Raw genomic sequence first — 15083 nt, forward strand, 5'->3', positions numbered from 1 at the left:
TTTACATTTTTTAATATACCTGACAAAATTTATTCCAGGTGAGCTGATAATACAGATTTTAATATCAACGCCATGCTTAATTTGTGTAATACTAAAGTAAAAATCAGTTTGCAATAAAAAAAAATAAGGTGCACATATATTAAGTGTAAGAAAGTAGTTTAAAAAAGTGGTAGAATAAAAAAATCTGATAATTCACATAATTTATAACTTTAGTCGAAATAAAAAAGTAAAGCAACTCACATTTTTCTTTTTAGTTTGACCTGAGTTTTTTTGGGTTATTTGATCAGCTGTTATGTCTCGTGTATTGTTTTGGACGTCTTCAAAATAAGCAGCCATAGCCAGCTGAAAAAAATTGAAGAAAAAAATTAGTGCAAAAATATCTATGGACTGTAATAGTGTTCACAAGAAACTTATACTTCTTGCTCAATTTAAATACTGTTCTTTATTCTTTTATTTGTTAGTAAAAAGTAAAAGTAATTGCGAAATAGTACTGAGATTGTAGAATAAGAACAATGTTTAAAGATTAAATTTGTAATGTATATAGATATCTTAATAATACCACCTTTTCAGTTCCACATGGAGAGAAAAATTAAGCATTCTACGTATGAGTATTTTACGTATATAAGTAATGGTCTCCACCACGCATTTTAATGATCGATGTACACTTGCCTTGCAAGCATTTTTCACGTTCAGTAATTTTAGGTAATGATTGTATAGACCCACTTGATTTTTTAGGGACAAGTTAGCGTTTTTTTGGCAAACTATTATTTTAGGCCTAGCTTGAAGGATTTTAGAGGTTCCCAAAGCAACTCGAACTTTCGAGACTATTGTTTAAAGCCTAGCACGGTGAAGTTTGTAGAAGCTTGGACCTTTGAGATAGGCTTCAAATAATAGGCTCACTAGCAAAATACCTGCTTACTACTTGGAAACCAAGTAGGTTGACACAATTAATACGTAAAGCAGTGTAATATAGTACGGAGCAGAAATACACACGGTAAGAATCACCAACTATAAATGCATAGTAGAGACCACGTCGAATGTGCATAGAGTTTGTTTAAAGTTTTCAAATACATGAAAGATATTCTTTTTTCCACTCGCTTTTGTATCAATTTCAAAAAAATCTTTTCTTATTATTTAAGACAAATAATATTTAATCCACTTATAACAATATTTAGAAAAAATGTTTTTGTTTGATGCATTGCTTTGCATGATTATTGATAAGATAATTTTCTGAAACATTGATGCATTCAATAGAGTGAGAAAATAAAGCAATTTTGTTCAAGTAAAACCATGCTGTTAATGCTGTAATTCAGTTCTTAACTGATTCGTTTACGTCTTCTTTTTTTTTTTCATTACAGATAATTTTATGTTTACTCTTAATTCGAACAGGTGAATTAAATATGGGCTATTTTTAGGCTATTAATTATGGGCCATAAATATGAACTATTTATGGGCAGACTTCTGCCTCAAAAAAAAAATCTTGAAGCCTCCATGCTACTTCTATGGAACTTAAATAATAGCCATCTATTCATTGCAACATTCCATTAGATGATTTATTAGTTTTACGATTTTTTTCAAATTTACTAAAAGCCATCTCACTTCTTGAATGTATGAAATAAACAAAAAATATTTAATACTTTCAATAGATGCACGAAATTCCACATGTATGAGACAATCATACTTTATTCAAAGTAAGAATAAATAAATAACTGAAAAGACACTTATTTTAAAATTATGTTATGGCATTCAAAAAAAAAAAAAGAGATCTGCTACGATCTAGGAGAAAAAGTATTTAAATCCCCTTCTTTTCTTCTTTTTTTTTTAACTTTGCTGAGTACACTGCACCAACGCAAATGTTACACGTAAGCATCAAGAGCTTTACCATAAAAAATCTAAAATATTTTTACAAATTATTTTCTGCCTCACCATTGACAGACAACTTATTCCTAATGTCTACATCATTACTATTTTTTATTCTATAAACATGATTTCCTTGTATACTGCTTATTCTCTTATATTCTGGTTAACCTTTTTTTTTAATACGGTCTTAGATAAAAATGGTTTTCGAAGTTTTTTTGTCAAATTTTATTTTTTGTAGTACCGAGCTTCCTACCATCACGTAAGTCTGCGTTTAGCGTTGTGCGTTCCATTGATCTATTTAACAGCAGTCTTAAGCATAAGCTATAACAAGCACGGTAACTAAGCTATTCATTCTCTTTCAAGCTGTCAAAGCGTAAGCTTTGCCTCTTTCAAACGATCTCTTTTCACTGTTCAAATACAAGTGATTCATGAGAGTGTAAAAATATACACATGCATACACACACACCCTTACACACACATACGTGCGCGCGAATTATACATACCTACATGACAGTGATTATAGAGGGTCATTTCATACCTCCCCTCCTCCTTTCTTGTTCTGTCTGCTTTTTGAGCCTGCTCAGCCCCCTTTTACATATGGTAAAACTTTTTCAATTGCTTTGTTATTTTTATTGGGTTTCATATTCGTTCCCCTTCTCTTTAGCCTTTCCTTAGTTCTCCTCATAATATAATAAGATTATTTCAGTTTATGTTTGAATAAATAAAAATAAATTTTTCAAATTTTTTTTCCTTGGTCTTTCCTCGTTTGTACAATAGCTCTTACCTGTAGTCAGCTCAACCATATTCTTTATAACAATTTTTGGCTCCACGCTGATCCCTCTCAACATAAGGTGAAACTTATTCAGTTCGACAGTCATTTTTTTAAGCTGAAATCTTTTACTAACCACCCATTCATTACCCCACCTTTTCATGCTTCAGGATATCCGTTAACCCATCTAGTATAAGGTAAAACTATTCAAGTTTGTCTGTTATTAAATTAGATTAAAATTTTTACGAAACCCTTACCCCCTAATGGTTTCTGATACTCTCTAAGCCTTCTTTAGCCACCTTTAATGTAAGGTAAAACAATTTCAGTTCATTAGTTATTTAATTCGGTTAAATTTTCTATTCAACCCTCCTAATTTGATTCCCGAAGAAAAATTTATTCGTTTTTTTAATTTTTTTACGTGGTCGAACTTTCTCCTTAGAACCCCTCGACTTTCTTGAAATGTAAGAACAAACTTGTATTCTTACTTGTACTACTCTGATAACTACACGATTTCGTTTGTAAACTTCTTTGAATGTGAATATAAGGATAATTTTTTCTATATAGTTTATTAGCGAATTTCCAAACCATTGTTAGGAAATTACTATGGTGCGCTTATTTTTTTATCTTAAATTACTACTAAGTTTATTTACTATACTAGTAAGCATGTATAAGAGTATAAGATAATAAAATTATACTTAGTCTTTAGAATTTTTTTTCTTCGTGTTAGTTTTCGAATTTTTTTTATTTTTTTTCGAGTTACCGTGACAATTTGATGACCGGTAAGACTTCCTGCCAGTTAAGCTCGCACTCTCTAAATAATGATGCATCGGGTCTTCTCATCACTGTATATCCTTAGTATATTATATGTGAGGTAGGGCCTTACAAATTACGTGTACACTCTAGGAACATCGAAAACAAATTAGTTTAATATAAATAGCAATAGGCGTACAATAGGTGTCGCAAGCTACCATACATATGTAGTGTACATACACTACATCCTTCTTCCTTTTATTATATTTCTAGAGCTTGGAAAGATTACAACTTTATTTGGTATGTACATTATTTACAGATCGAAGGTTAGCGCAATAACACTGAACAGCTTTGGACTGACGTTTTGAACGTATTACAACAAACGTGTTTTATTCCTTGTTTGCGTTGCTCTTGTAAATCACGCTTTCGTCTATCAACGCTTTTATATTTCCGTATGATTTTTGATCGCCCCAAGCTCTAAGCTGATTACTATGAGGCTTATGCACTCCTTCTCCCTCTTTAAATTTTATTAAATAATTATGAGGTGATAAAACTTTTACGATTTCGGCTTCAGACATTTCGTCATGGTTATTACGAAAGTCCCTTGCTAATATTGCGTCATCAACATCAAATTTGTCAGTCCTGTTATCCATATAATTTTTAATTTGGATTTCTTGCTTGTAAGTGACAATATCATTGATATCTGGACGCAATAAATCAAGAGGTGTTCGCAATTCACGATTGAACAATAATTTTGCTGGTGATTCACCAGTAATGGTATATTTTGAATTTCTGTATACAAATAAAAATCTTTCTATCGCTGTTTCAACATAAATATTTTCGCACTGTACCATCGCTTTGATTTTGCGTTTGAATGTTTTTACTACGTTTTCCACGGCTCCGTTAGTTGCCGGTTGGTAATGTACAGTAAATGTGTGTTTGATTTCTAGCTATTTGAAAAAATGAAAAAATTTTGACACTCTTTACTTGTAAATTGTCTGCCGTTATCGGTTATTATAGTTTTAGGTAATTCATGAGCTGCAAAAATACTTTGAAAAATTCTTATTGTGTCTTTTGCCAATATTTTTGTCATTTTGTAAATTTCAGACCATTCTGAGAACGCATCGATTAGTAAGAAATAATAATATCCCAAAAATGGTCCTGCAAAATCGACATAAAGTATCTGCCAAGGATGGTCGAGTCATGGCCATGGGGTTAAAGACATTCTTCTCGGGTTATCTGATACTTGAGCACAATGCTTACATGATTTTGCTTTATATTCTATCATTTTATCGATGTAAGTCCACCACAGGACTGACCTTGCCAAAGCTTTCATTCTCACACTGCCGAAGTGGGCTTCATGTAATTTGTTTATTACATAGTTTTGTCCTTTAAAAGGAATGACAACTCGTTGACCCCACATTAGACATCCACGTTCGAGACTTAATTCATCTTTACGTAACGCATAGGGTTTAAGTTCATCGCTCCAGTTTTTATTTTTAGTTTCAATTCAACTCTCTACGATAAACTGCTTTACCATTGACAAAGTCTAATCATTTATAGTCTCGCGTGCTACTGTTTTATAATTAAAATTTACAAAATTACAGTGTACAGTATAATGTAAATATGTGCATTCGTGGTTTACATCTGCAAGTTTTTTTATGTTTTTGTCATCGGCAGTGCTTTCGCTTGGCAGTCTCGAGAGCATATCAGCAACTATATTATTATTTGTTAGTATACTTTCCATTTTATAATTAAATGCACTTAAAAGTAGGCCCAATTTTGCAATCGGCTTGCAGCCATGCAAGGAATACCTTTTTCTGTACCGAAAATTCTAGATAAAGGTTTGTTATCCGTTTGTAAAATAAACTCTTTCGCGTATAAGTAATCATAAAATCTAGTTACACCAATTATAATTGCTGCTTCCTCACAATCGATTTGAGAGTAATTCTTTTGAGCTTTTGTCAAACTTTTTGATACGAATGCTATAGGCTTGTCGCCATCGATATGGTTGACTAATAAAAGCAGATAAACGTTGTAGTGACGCATCGCATGTTAATATGAGTGGTAGGTTAGGATTTTAATTTATAACGCTTTGTTTTAATGCTGTTTTTACATGTTTGAAAGCTATTTTACATGCTTCATTCCATGCAAACTCGTCTTTATTATTACAATCGTATAATGGTGCTAAAATTTCTGCGCATTTTTTAAATAGTCTGTTATAGTAATTGATTTTTCTTAATAACAATTGTACGTCTTTTTTACATGTAGGTGTTTCATTCATTTCGACAATGGCTTGATATTTTTTTTTATCAATCCCTATTCTTTTTTGACTAATCTCATACCCCAAGTACGTTACTTTATCTCTATAAAAATCACTTTTCTCAGCGCTTGCTTTTAGACCACATTCTTTAAAAACTTTTAACACTTTATCAAGGATTTCTAAGTGCTCTTTGGGTGTATCGTCTGTGACAATTATGTCGTCTACTACAACCGCTACTTTGGATGTATCTTTTAATGCTTCTCCCATAAATTTTTGAAAAATACCTTGGGCTAAGCTAAAACCACAAACTAAATATTTGTAACGGTAAAGACCTTTATGAGTGTTAATTGTTGAAAATTTTGGTGATTCTTCGTATACCAGCACCTGTAAATATGCGTCTGCGCAATCAATTTTGGTACATTTAGCTCCGCCTCATAATTTAGCTATAGCGTGATCAAAATTGGGTGCTGGGGTATCTCATAGTTACTAGTTGGAGATTTACAGTCATTTTATAGTCCACGCACATTCGTAATTTGCCATTTGATTTTAAAATTGGTACAATAGGCGTAGCCTATTCGCTGTTATCCACCGAAACTATTTTACCGAGCTCTACAAGTCTATTTATTTGATTTTCTACGTCCTTCTTTAATGCTAACGAAATCGTGCGTGGAAGCACATACACTGGTTTGCTTCCGTAAATAAACTGTGCTCTAAGGAAAAAATTGCCTTTTACTCAATCAACACTGCCTTTAATTTTTTTGTGATGCTTTTTACCATCTCGATTAAATTTAATGATAAATTATCATACAAAGGCCACAATCCTAACGCTTTAAACCACGGTCGACCTATAATAGCTGGGCCTTTGGATTCAGTAACCTAAAGATCGGTAAGTACTGTTTTGCCGTTAGCTTCTACTTTAATGCATTGTAGACGGGTTCATATAAAGATCCGTCGCAATTTATTAAGGTGATGTCAGCTTTAAACATTTTAACATTTGCAAAATATTTGTTTTTACTATCCAACGTGATAATTGACATCGCTGCTCCCAAATCGATTTCCATTAGTATAACATTGTCTAAAACTTTAACTTGTAAATTTTGCGGCTCTACACGGGTTTTACCAGGAACATGAATGTTTTGATAATATACCTCACGTGTCTTAGTCAAAGCGCGCGATTTCAAGTAATGTGAGTCACGCTTTTCAGACGCAAACATTTTTCTTATCTCATAGTTGACGCTACTATCGCTATCGCTATTTTCATCGTTCGCGTTAAGAAACCCTACACGTACCCTTCGTGCAATGTCGTTTACCTGTCGTTGACAAGCAATCGTTTGTTTTGCGTGTTTTCTGTTCAGAGCATATGCAACTTAATTGCCCTGTTCGTTTACAAGTATTACATGTCGCTTTTCTATAATAGCAATCTCGCGCGTAATGGTCTGGCTTACCACAACAGTAGCAGTTCGTTATATATCCTCGATGTGTAGCCAACCTTGGCATGGGCCGCTGTGTTGCTGCTAAGTCTTGACTACGTTGCTGTTGATTTTGCTGTCTTCCTTCTTCTCTGCTCCCATCTCGCTGCTGTCTGTTATCGCTGCCACTTCCACATCCACCCCTGTTACCACGAAAACTTTTTGACACCATATTTAATTTATGGAATTCATCATGAAATTGCTTATTCCTAGTTTCTTGCAGTTTCTCTGCTCCACAGTTTGCTGCTTTAGTGGCTAATGCCTTTTTTAGAGCTACTTCAAGTGTTGGTTCTTCGATTTTCAACAATTATGCTACTACACTTTGATTTTTTAAACCCATTATCAATTGATCCAATACTTCATCTTCCAGTTTATCAAATTTGCAGTGGTTTGCCAAATTTTTTTAACTCGGGTACGTAATCGCTTATGCTTTCATTATCTTTCTGTGTTCTTTGACGAAAATTAGAGCGAAATACCAAATGGGATGCCTGTGGCTTTAAATGTTTCTTTACCAGTAGAATAATTTCGTCGAAACTTTTAACACCTGGTTCATCTGGTTTACACACTTTGGCAATTACACCGTATATTTCTGCTCCAACTTTGCTTACTAAAATTGCTCGTTGTTTATTTTTATCCGTTACATCGTTTGCTATAAAAAACTGTTCCATTCTGTCCACATACTGCTCCCAGTTTGTCTGATATCAAAATCTAAATTGCCGGTTACTTCCATTTTCTTTATAACGCTCGTTGCCACTTTTTCACTTTGTTCCTCACTTATATTTGTTTCACTTATTTTTTTTACTATCTAAAATCGTCTTTGTTACCTTTATTGTGGCCGTACTAGTTTCATTTAACTGATCTTTAATCAATTCACGTAGAACTATTTGTAAGTCATCTACTTTATCTGCTGATGTCTTGATGTCATTTTCTTTGCATAGCGCCAGTAGTTCTTTATTTAAATTGTGTATCCACGTTCTTCCTTTTACTTGAATTTCTATACTCATTGGCTTGAAATAAATAGCTACTCTAGACTTATACTGCACTTTTAATCAGTGTACTCGTTTGTTTTACTAAAACATACTGTATACTTAAATAATAGCTGAATAAATCTAGCTATTCATTACTAATAACTGATCGCGTGAACTTGTTTTCATTCATATATCCTCGTCGCCATTATATTGTATGTGAGATAGGGCTTTACAAATGACGTGTACACTCTAGAAACATTGAGAACAAACTAGTTTAATATAAATAGCAATAGGCGTACAATAGGTATCGCAAGCTATCATACATGTGTAGTGTACATACACTACACTTAGTGTACACTGTTTGCCAGGTAATCCAGTGATCTCAGCTGAAGCATCGGGTCTAGGATAATTTGCACAGGAGGCTTATGTTTAAGGGACCACTCCTCATCGGTAATGTCGGTGCTCCCTGTCCATTGCATTGGATTGGCTAATCTTTGGTACACGACCATTTTTTCGCATCTTTTTTTTTGCACAGACAAAATTTCGCACTGACTTGTAAAAAAAATTAACGACTTTATCCTAGAATGGTTATTAATCCTTTTGCATGATAATAGTCTCATATCAGACAGGCCAACTTGATGAATTTTGCAGTATAAATTGGAATAAGCACCCAGTTGCACAGATACCAGGAAAAACCCCGTTACATAAACTCGTGGACTTCCCTAAGCTATAGACTAAAAAGCTTTAATCACCTTAGGTACGTTGACAATGCAACGGTAATTCATCGATGTCACTGAGAGATTTAAAATGGGGTCGTCGTTTCTTCTCAGTTTCTTTTCACAGCCTTCAAAAAATTCTCCTTTAACGACAATTGTGCCAACACATCTTCAGATTATTCGTGATATTAGCTTAACTACAATACTTATCACACATGTACTTTACACTACAAAGAGCCATCAAGCTCTGAGCAAAGTAGTTGAGCTAGAGGTTGTTCGGGATGGTCCTGTGCTTTTCTTCTCAAAGTCAACTTAACTCTTTCAGCCTCACAGTTGTTGTAGCTGGGTGCGGAATACTCGTGCGTACTTGGTACTAATCTTTTAAAGATAATAAAAGGCGCATTACTTTCTAATCGATTTGTTATCACTTAAGCTATACACTATTTAGTGCGTTCTCTTTAGTACACCAAGTAGCTGTGATGAGAATCGCCATCTTCCGAATGATAATTTAAGAACCCATCAAAAAATACAGTTTTTTTAATGATTTTTGCCATTTAAGAGGTGTTTTTGCATGCCAAACAGTTGCTTTGGTGACACAATTTGAATGTTTCACTTTTCATTATTAAAACGCCAAATTTATAAATGGAAACATTTTCCATGCAAAAAATGACAATGTGAGCATATGTTTATGCAAAAAATGACAATGCAAACGTATGGCTATGCGAAATTCATTAGAACTAGGCTAAGAAGACTACTCATTTATGACCCAAAAATCTTTTCATAATAAATGTTAACGATTCAAGTAAAGTTTAGTCACATTTATTTAACTGTACACTTTCAAATTCTCAATGGAAATTACTACATTCTTACACTTGTGTCTTTATTTCAGTTACATGTGTTTTAAACACAACTATAAAAAATATGAACAAAGACTTCCTACAACGTGAAAAGCAATTTTTACTTTTCATTTTTAATACTGATTTGTACTAATTTTCCAGAAATACACACGCAAGCGCGCGCAAGTATACAAGCTACCTCCAAAGCCACTAACACTTTTATAGATGTTTAAAATATAAATTTTTTGTTTTAAAACTTTGATGTTTGTCCATGTAATATACTTTCGTGGCGTTCAACAAAAATTCATGTTACATAACATGTAAATCACTGAAAAAGGGTGTCACTCTCACTTAACCTCGTGTTAAAAATTTTTTCCTCATAGTACATGGGATTACGAGTAAAATAAACTGTATCTCGAAGGTGTGCCTCAAAAAAGTTTTTTTTATTAAAATGGGGGACAAAAACGGGATATTTTTTGTGAATTTCCTCATATATATCTTACATCAATATTTAAATAATAACATTATGATCCTATAAAATTTTAGATGGTTTAACGAACATTATAATAGATACTAACAGCGGATTTATAAAGGCTCAAAAAATAGTCCATTTATTATGATCATGATCCTGCTAACTTATTTTATTAATAACAAATAGTCCTAATTAATTAGATCTTCTTTTATATTTAACTTAAAGTTTATTAAATGTATATCGTATTGAAAGAATCGACAACAATTATTTGTTCGTTATGTGATTGTATAACATCATAGGTTAGACTATCAAAAATGTAATAAAACCATTAAAACCATTGTCAATAAAATTTTCAGTTTTGTAACAATATTAAGTCTTACAATTTTTGACAAAATGGCTTTAGATTCGGGATTTGATACCTCATGGGGTTCTTTAAGTATGCAAATGGTTTTTTTTGTAACATTAAAAATTATGTCTACAAATTATAAGCTTCAAACTTTATTTGAATGCCTTAAAATATACTGTACTCAAAATAAATTTTTGTTATAGATTTTTTGAAGTATACTAATGTAAGAATTTTAACATAAAAATATATTCTTTCTTTAATGCCAACCCAAAATTTAATTTTAATGTGTAAACATTTCGATGTAACTTCAATGCAATGGAACGGATTTAATCTTATATAGAATACTTTTATACACATGAAAAATATTTTTTTCTAGATAATGCGTTCCTAATGATACTTATTAACACTCTTATGTTAACTTGAATTGCTTAATTTTTAATAGTTGTTTTGAATTAACTCATTTCTTATACTTCTTCATGATGTTTTTTATTAATTTATGCGAGTTATAAATTTTAATGCACAAAAGAAAAAGTAAAAAAAATATTGAATTTTAACACTTTTACACGTAATACTGATAAAAGTGTAATAGTCCTTAAACGAAGGGGTACGTGCATTTATTCATGTGCTCACTAGATCAAAAACTTGTATTGTTTTATAATATAGTTTTAGTATTATTTAATACATTTTTCCACCAATTTTTTTTATAAACACAAAGCATTTCCTTAGTTTTAATACTGGGCATGAGGAAAACTATTTTAAGCTATGTGTAGGGGTATCACCTTTAAAGAATGTAGTATAAATAAATTTCAATTCAAAGTATATGAAAAAAATGTGTGATCACAAGAATATTAGTATTTCATCGTTGCCACTAACTCAAAAAGTAGCTCATTAGCTGTTCTGTGCAGTGTCGTATTAGATAAAAAAGATGTGTTATTAATAGTTGATAAAAATTTAGATTTAAAATCTTAATTACAATTAATTTAAAAAATAGCAGTATAAATGTTTTAGCTCAAAGTAGAATACCTGAGAAGGCAAAATGTTATTTAACGCAATAGAATCATTGCTTAACAGTAAACGAATGAACAATAAAATTGTGTAAGAATTAAAAGAGCCTACCAAAAGGGAATTCTTAGTTTCTTAGCATTATCATGTCGGTTTTGAACCCACAAGATTTTTTGCCTTTACTTTTATTTTAATCACGACTGTAAACTCAGGAAGCTTGGCACCCTCCTGGCGATCATCAGGAAAAATGTCATGTGAAATATCAGGTGCGGATATCATGCCAAACTAGCAGGTGATATGTCAGGTGAAATATCATATTTCATTTTTTTTTTTTTTTCATACGAAAACTTCGTGAAGTGCCTAAATATATAGTTAGCTTTTAAGAAAATAATTAGTCTTAGACATTAAATTTAATTTATCAATTATAAATGCATCATATATTTAACAAAAAACGATTTTTTTCTTTATATAAAATACGAGTACGTAACATGAAAAAAAAATTTCCTTTTAATGATTTGTATTGAACGATACACTTGCACAGAATGTGTCAATCAATTATTCACTTACATATTTTATATCGCTACTCTTTTGTTTTTTTGTACGTCTGGAACTAAGAAATAAAAATGACACATTATTTTATAAATGAAAACTGGTGATATTCTTGAATTTAATACAGTACCTGCCATCTTACATTTTTTTACAAATTTTTGAACGGCCGTGGGGGGCGTGGTGTATACTTTTAATATTTCATATTTTTGGTTTTTACTCATCCTATGAAGGTTTAAAAATCGTAATAGATTTTAACTAGTTGAGCCTGAAGAATTCTTACATCATTATTTCGTTACAGTACATTGTATTTTACAATATTAATTGAGGATTTTGAGATTCTCGTCTTCAATTTTTTGTATTATTAACGACTTTTTTTAACGATATTCACCGGTAAAGCTGTAGTCTAGGAAAAATATGTTGGTTTAATTATTAGGCATACCGATGAAAAATTGGTTTTTTCGTTATTGCAAAATCTTAAAGTGCGAATTTAGGGTATTAGTGCGGTCGCCAAGGCTTCCTATGCTTCTCAAACTTTCTCGTTATGCTCCTGCACGACTTAAGGACGTTACCTAGTTTTAAAAAATAATAGCAGAATTTAATAAAAAGTCAAAATAGTAATATTTAAGAGCTCGTGGTGGCTCGGTCAGCTGGTTTGTAAGACAGCACGAGAGAGACTGCGGGTTCGTTTCCCGGCCAGTGCGACTCTTCCAAGTAAGTACCCCTGTAAATTTTTACATGTGATTTTTCACTACGCAATGCTCCTCGTGAAAGGACGGGCGACCGTCTAGCAGCAAAAATTGCCTATCACATAGATCCTTCGCTTTCGAGATGGTCTATGTGAGATTATAAACGAGACAACGAAGTACAACTGTTTCAATGCTTACCACATAGATCCTTTAATCTCGAGGTGGTCTATGTGACATCATAAACGTACCAACGGAATTACAACTGTATAGATGTGAGAATGTAACCAATAATGTAATATGTAAATCATTTACTTGCAATATGTAACAAATGTAATGTAAAAAAGTGCCTTACTGTACCAAGGCTATATATGAGGCGTTTCACGCGAAACGTCTCAGGCTCACCACGCGAGCGCTAAAAGTCAATATTTTCAGCTCATTTTCTCGGCCTTGTTCTGATCCTAAAAAAATTTTGCAAATAACATTGTCGATGTATTTTTCAGTCAGCTTTCCGATGGTGTGGTTAGTTTTTCGAAAAAATTTTATTTTCACCGAAAAAGAACATAAAATATGCTATATCTCGAAAAAAGCATTTTTAATATTTTTTTTTATAAGCTAGATGGAGAGCTGAGGTTTCTTTTACATTTAAAACGTCTTTTGGCACAGTGTACTCTCACTGAAAAATTTGAGTATAACAATACCAAAGAGTAGACGTTCAGCCATCAGAACGCGCGCCACGCTCCGCTTAAGTGAATTAATATTATTAGTTTTGTAACATTTAATTACTAACTTAACAATGAAGTATGCTTATACGTTATTACTTAATGCAGTATTGTATATTTAAAATAAAATCTTGTATTTTTTTCATGATTTTCAGATAGAATTAAAAGAACCGTCTGAACATGAAGCGTATTCAGGTTCGGAATTCATTATAATCGACTTTCATAATTTAATTTATTTATAGTTTAAACAATCACTTTTTCCTAATCAACTGAAACAAGATCTTCAAAGTGGAGAATTCATTGTAACATGTGATTTTTAGGAAAATTATGCGTTTGTTACACAGAATTCAACTCAATCTTTTTATTGGAACAATAACCAAGCTTCCATTTTTACAGTTGAAAATAATTACAAAGAAAAAGATGAGCTTAAACACATAAGTATTGCTGTTGTTTCTGATAACCTAAATCATGATACGATTGCTGTACATGAGTATCAAAAAGTTATAATCAACTATTCAAAATCCAAGTTTGTACTAAAGAAAATTTTTTACATAACTGATGCATAGCATTTTTTGCTACTGCTCATGGAAAGGGAGCGTGTGACGGTATTGAAGCCGACTTAAAGAGAGGTGCAAGACGTGCAAGTCTTCAAGTTTTCTCTAATGATGAAAAGTTTTTTATTTGAGTAAGGAGTCTTATAAAAAATGTAAAATTAAATTTAAATCTCTATTTAATAAAGCAAAATTATTACCAGATACTTTGCAATTCCATGCTGTCATTCCAATTGATGATAAAATATTGAAATAAAAAAAAAACATCTATCAGCTCTAAGTATAAACTTTTTCCAAAACAAAATAATAAAACCAAAAAAGCCTATATCTCGACTTTCGTCTAAAACTGAAAAATAATAAAAAATGTTTGTTTAGAAAGTATTTCTAAATTAATAATATTCATAGTTAACTTGAGCGCGGCGCGGCACCACGCTGGGCCTCGGCGCGCGTCTACTCTTTGGTATTGTTATACTCAAATTTTTCAGTGAGAGCACACTGTGCAAAAAGACGTTTTTAATGTAAAAAAAACCTTAGCTTTTCTTGTAGCTTATGAAAAAAAAATAATACTAAAAATACCTTTTTCGAGGTATAGCATACTTTGTTTTTTTTTAAGAAAAATTAAATTTTTTCGAAAAACTAACCACACCATCGGAAAGCTGACTGAAAAATACATCGTAAATGCTATTTGCAACATTTTTTTAGGATCAGAAAAAGGCCGAGAAAATGAGCTGAAAACAGTGACTGTGTACTAATAAATACTGTGCAAGTGTGTCATTAAATACATATCATTAAAATTAATTTTTTCTTATATAACGTACTTGTATTTTATAAAAAAAAATGTTATTTTTCTTAAATATACTTTGCATTTATACGTAAGAAATATGAATTAACTTGAAATACTAATTATTTTATTTGCAATATAAATGCAGAAGCTAACTGCATATTTTGGTACTTAATAAAGTTTTTGTACACAGAAAAAAAAAATTTCATCTTGAAATTTCACTTGAGGTTCCTTCTGACATTTTACGTAACATATCACCTGCTAATTTGGCATGAAATCCATACCTGATATTTCACTTGACGTTTTTTCTGATAATCACCAAGAGGGCAAAGCCAAATTAAAAATA

General features: G+C 31.9%; 1 protein-coding gene across 1 annotated transcript in view; it reads right to left on the minus strand.

The window, feature by feature from the left end:
• LOC106640133 (uncharacterized) overlaps positions 1 to 15083 on the minus strand; it is a 263376-nt gene that overhangs the window by 92818 nt on the left and 155475 nt on the right. The window contains exon 3 of the mRNA XM_089596750.1: positions 241 to 342. Within this exon, the coding sequence (XP_089452876.1) occupies positions 241 to 342 (102 nt within the window). The remainder of the gene's footprint in view (positions 1 to 240; positions 343 to 15083) is intronic.

Source organism: Copidosoma floridanum, unplaced genomic scaffold, assembly GCF_036245765.1.
Source record: "Copidosoma floridanum isolate Cflo_tuat_1 unplaced genomic scaffold, Cflo_Japanese_pri ptg000030l, whole genome shotgun sequence".
NCBI lineage: Eukaryota > Metazoa > Arthropoda > Insecta > Hymenoptera > Encyrtidae > Copidosoma > Copidosoma floridanum.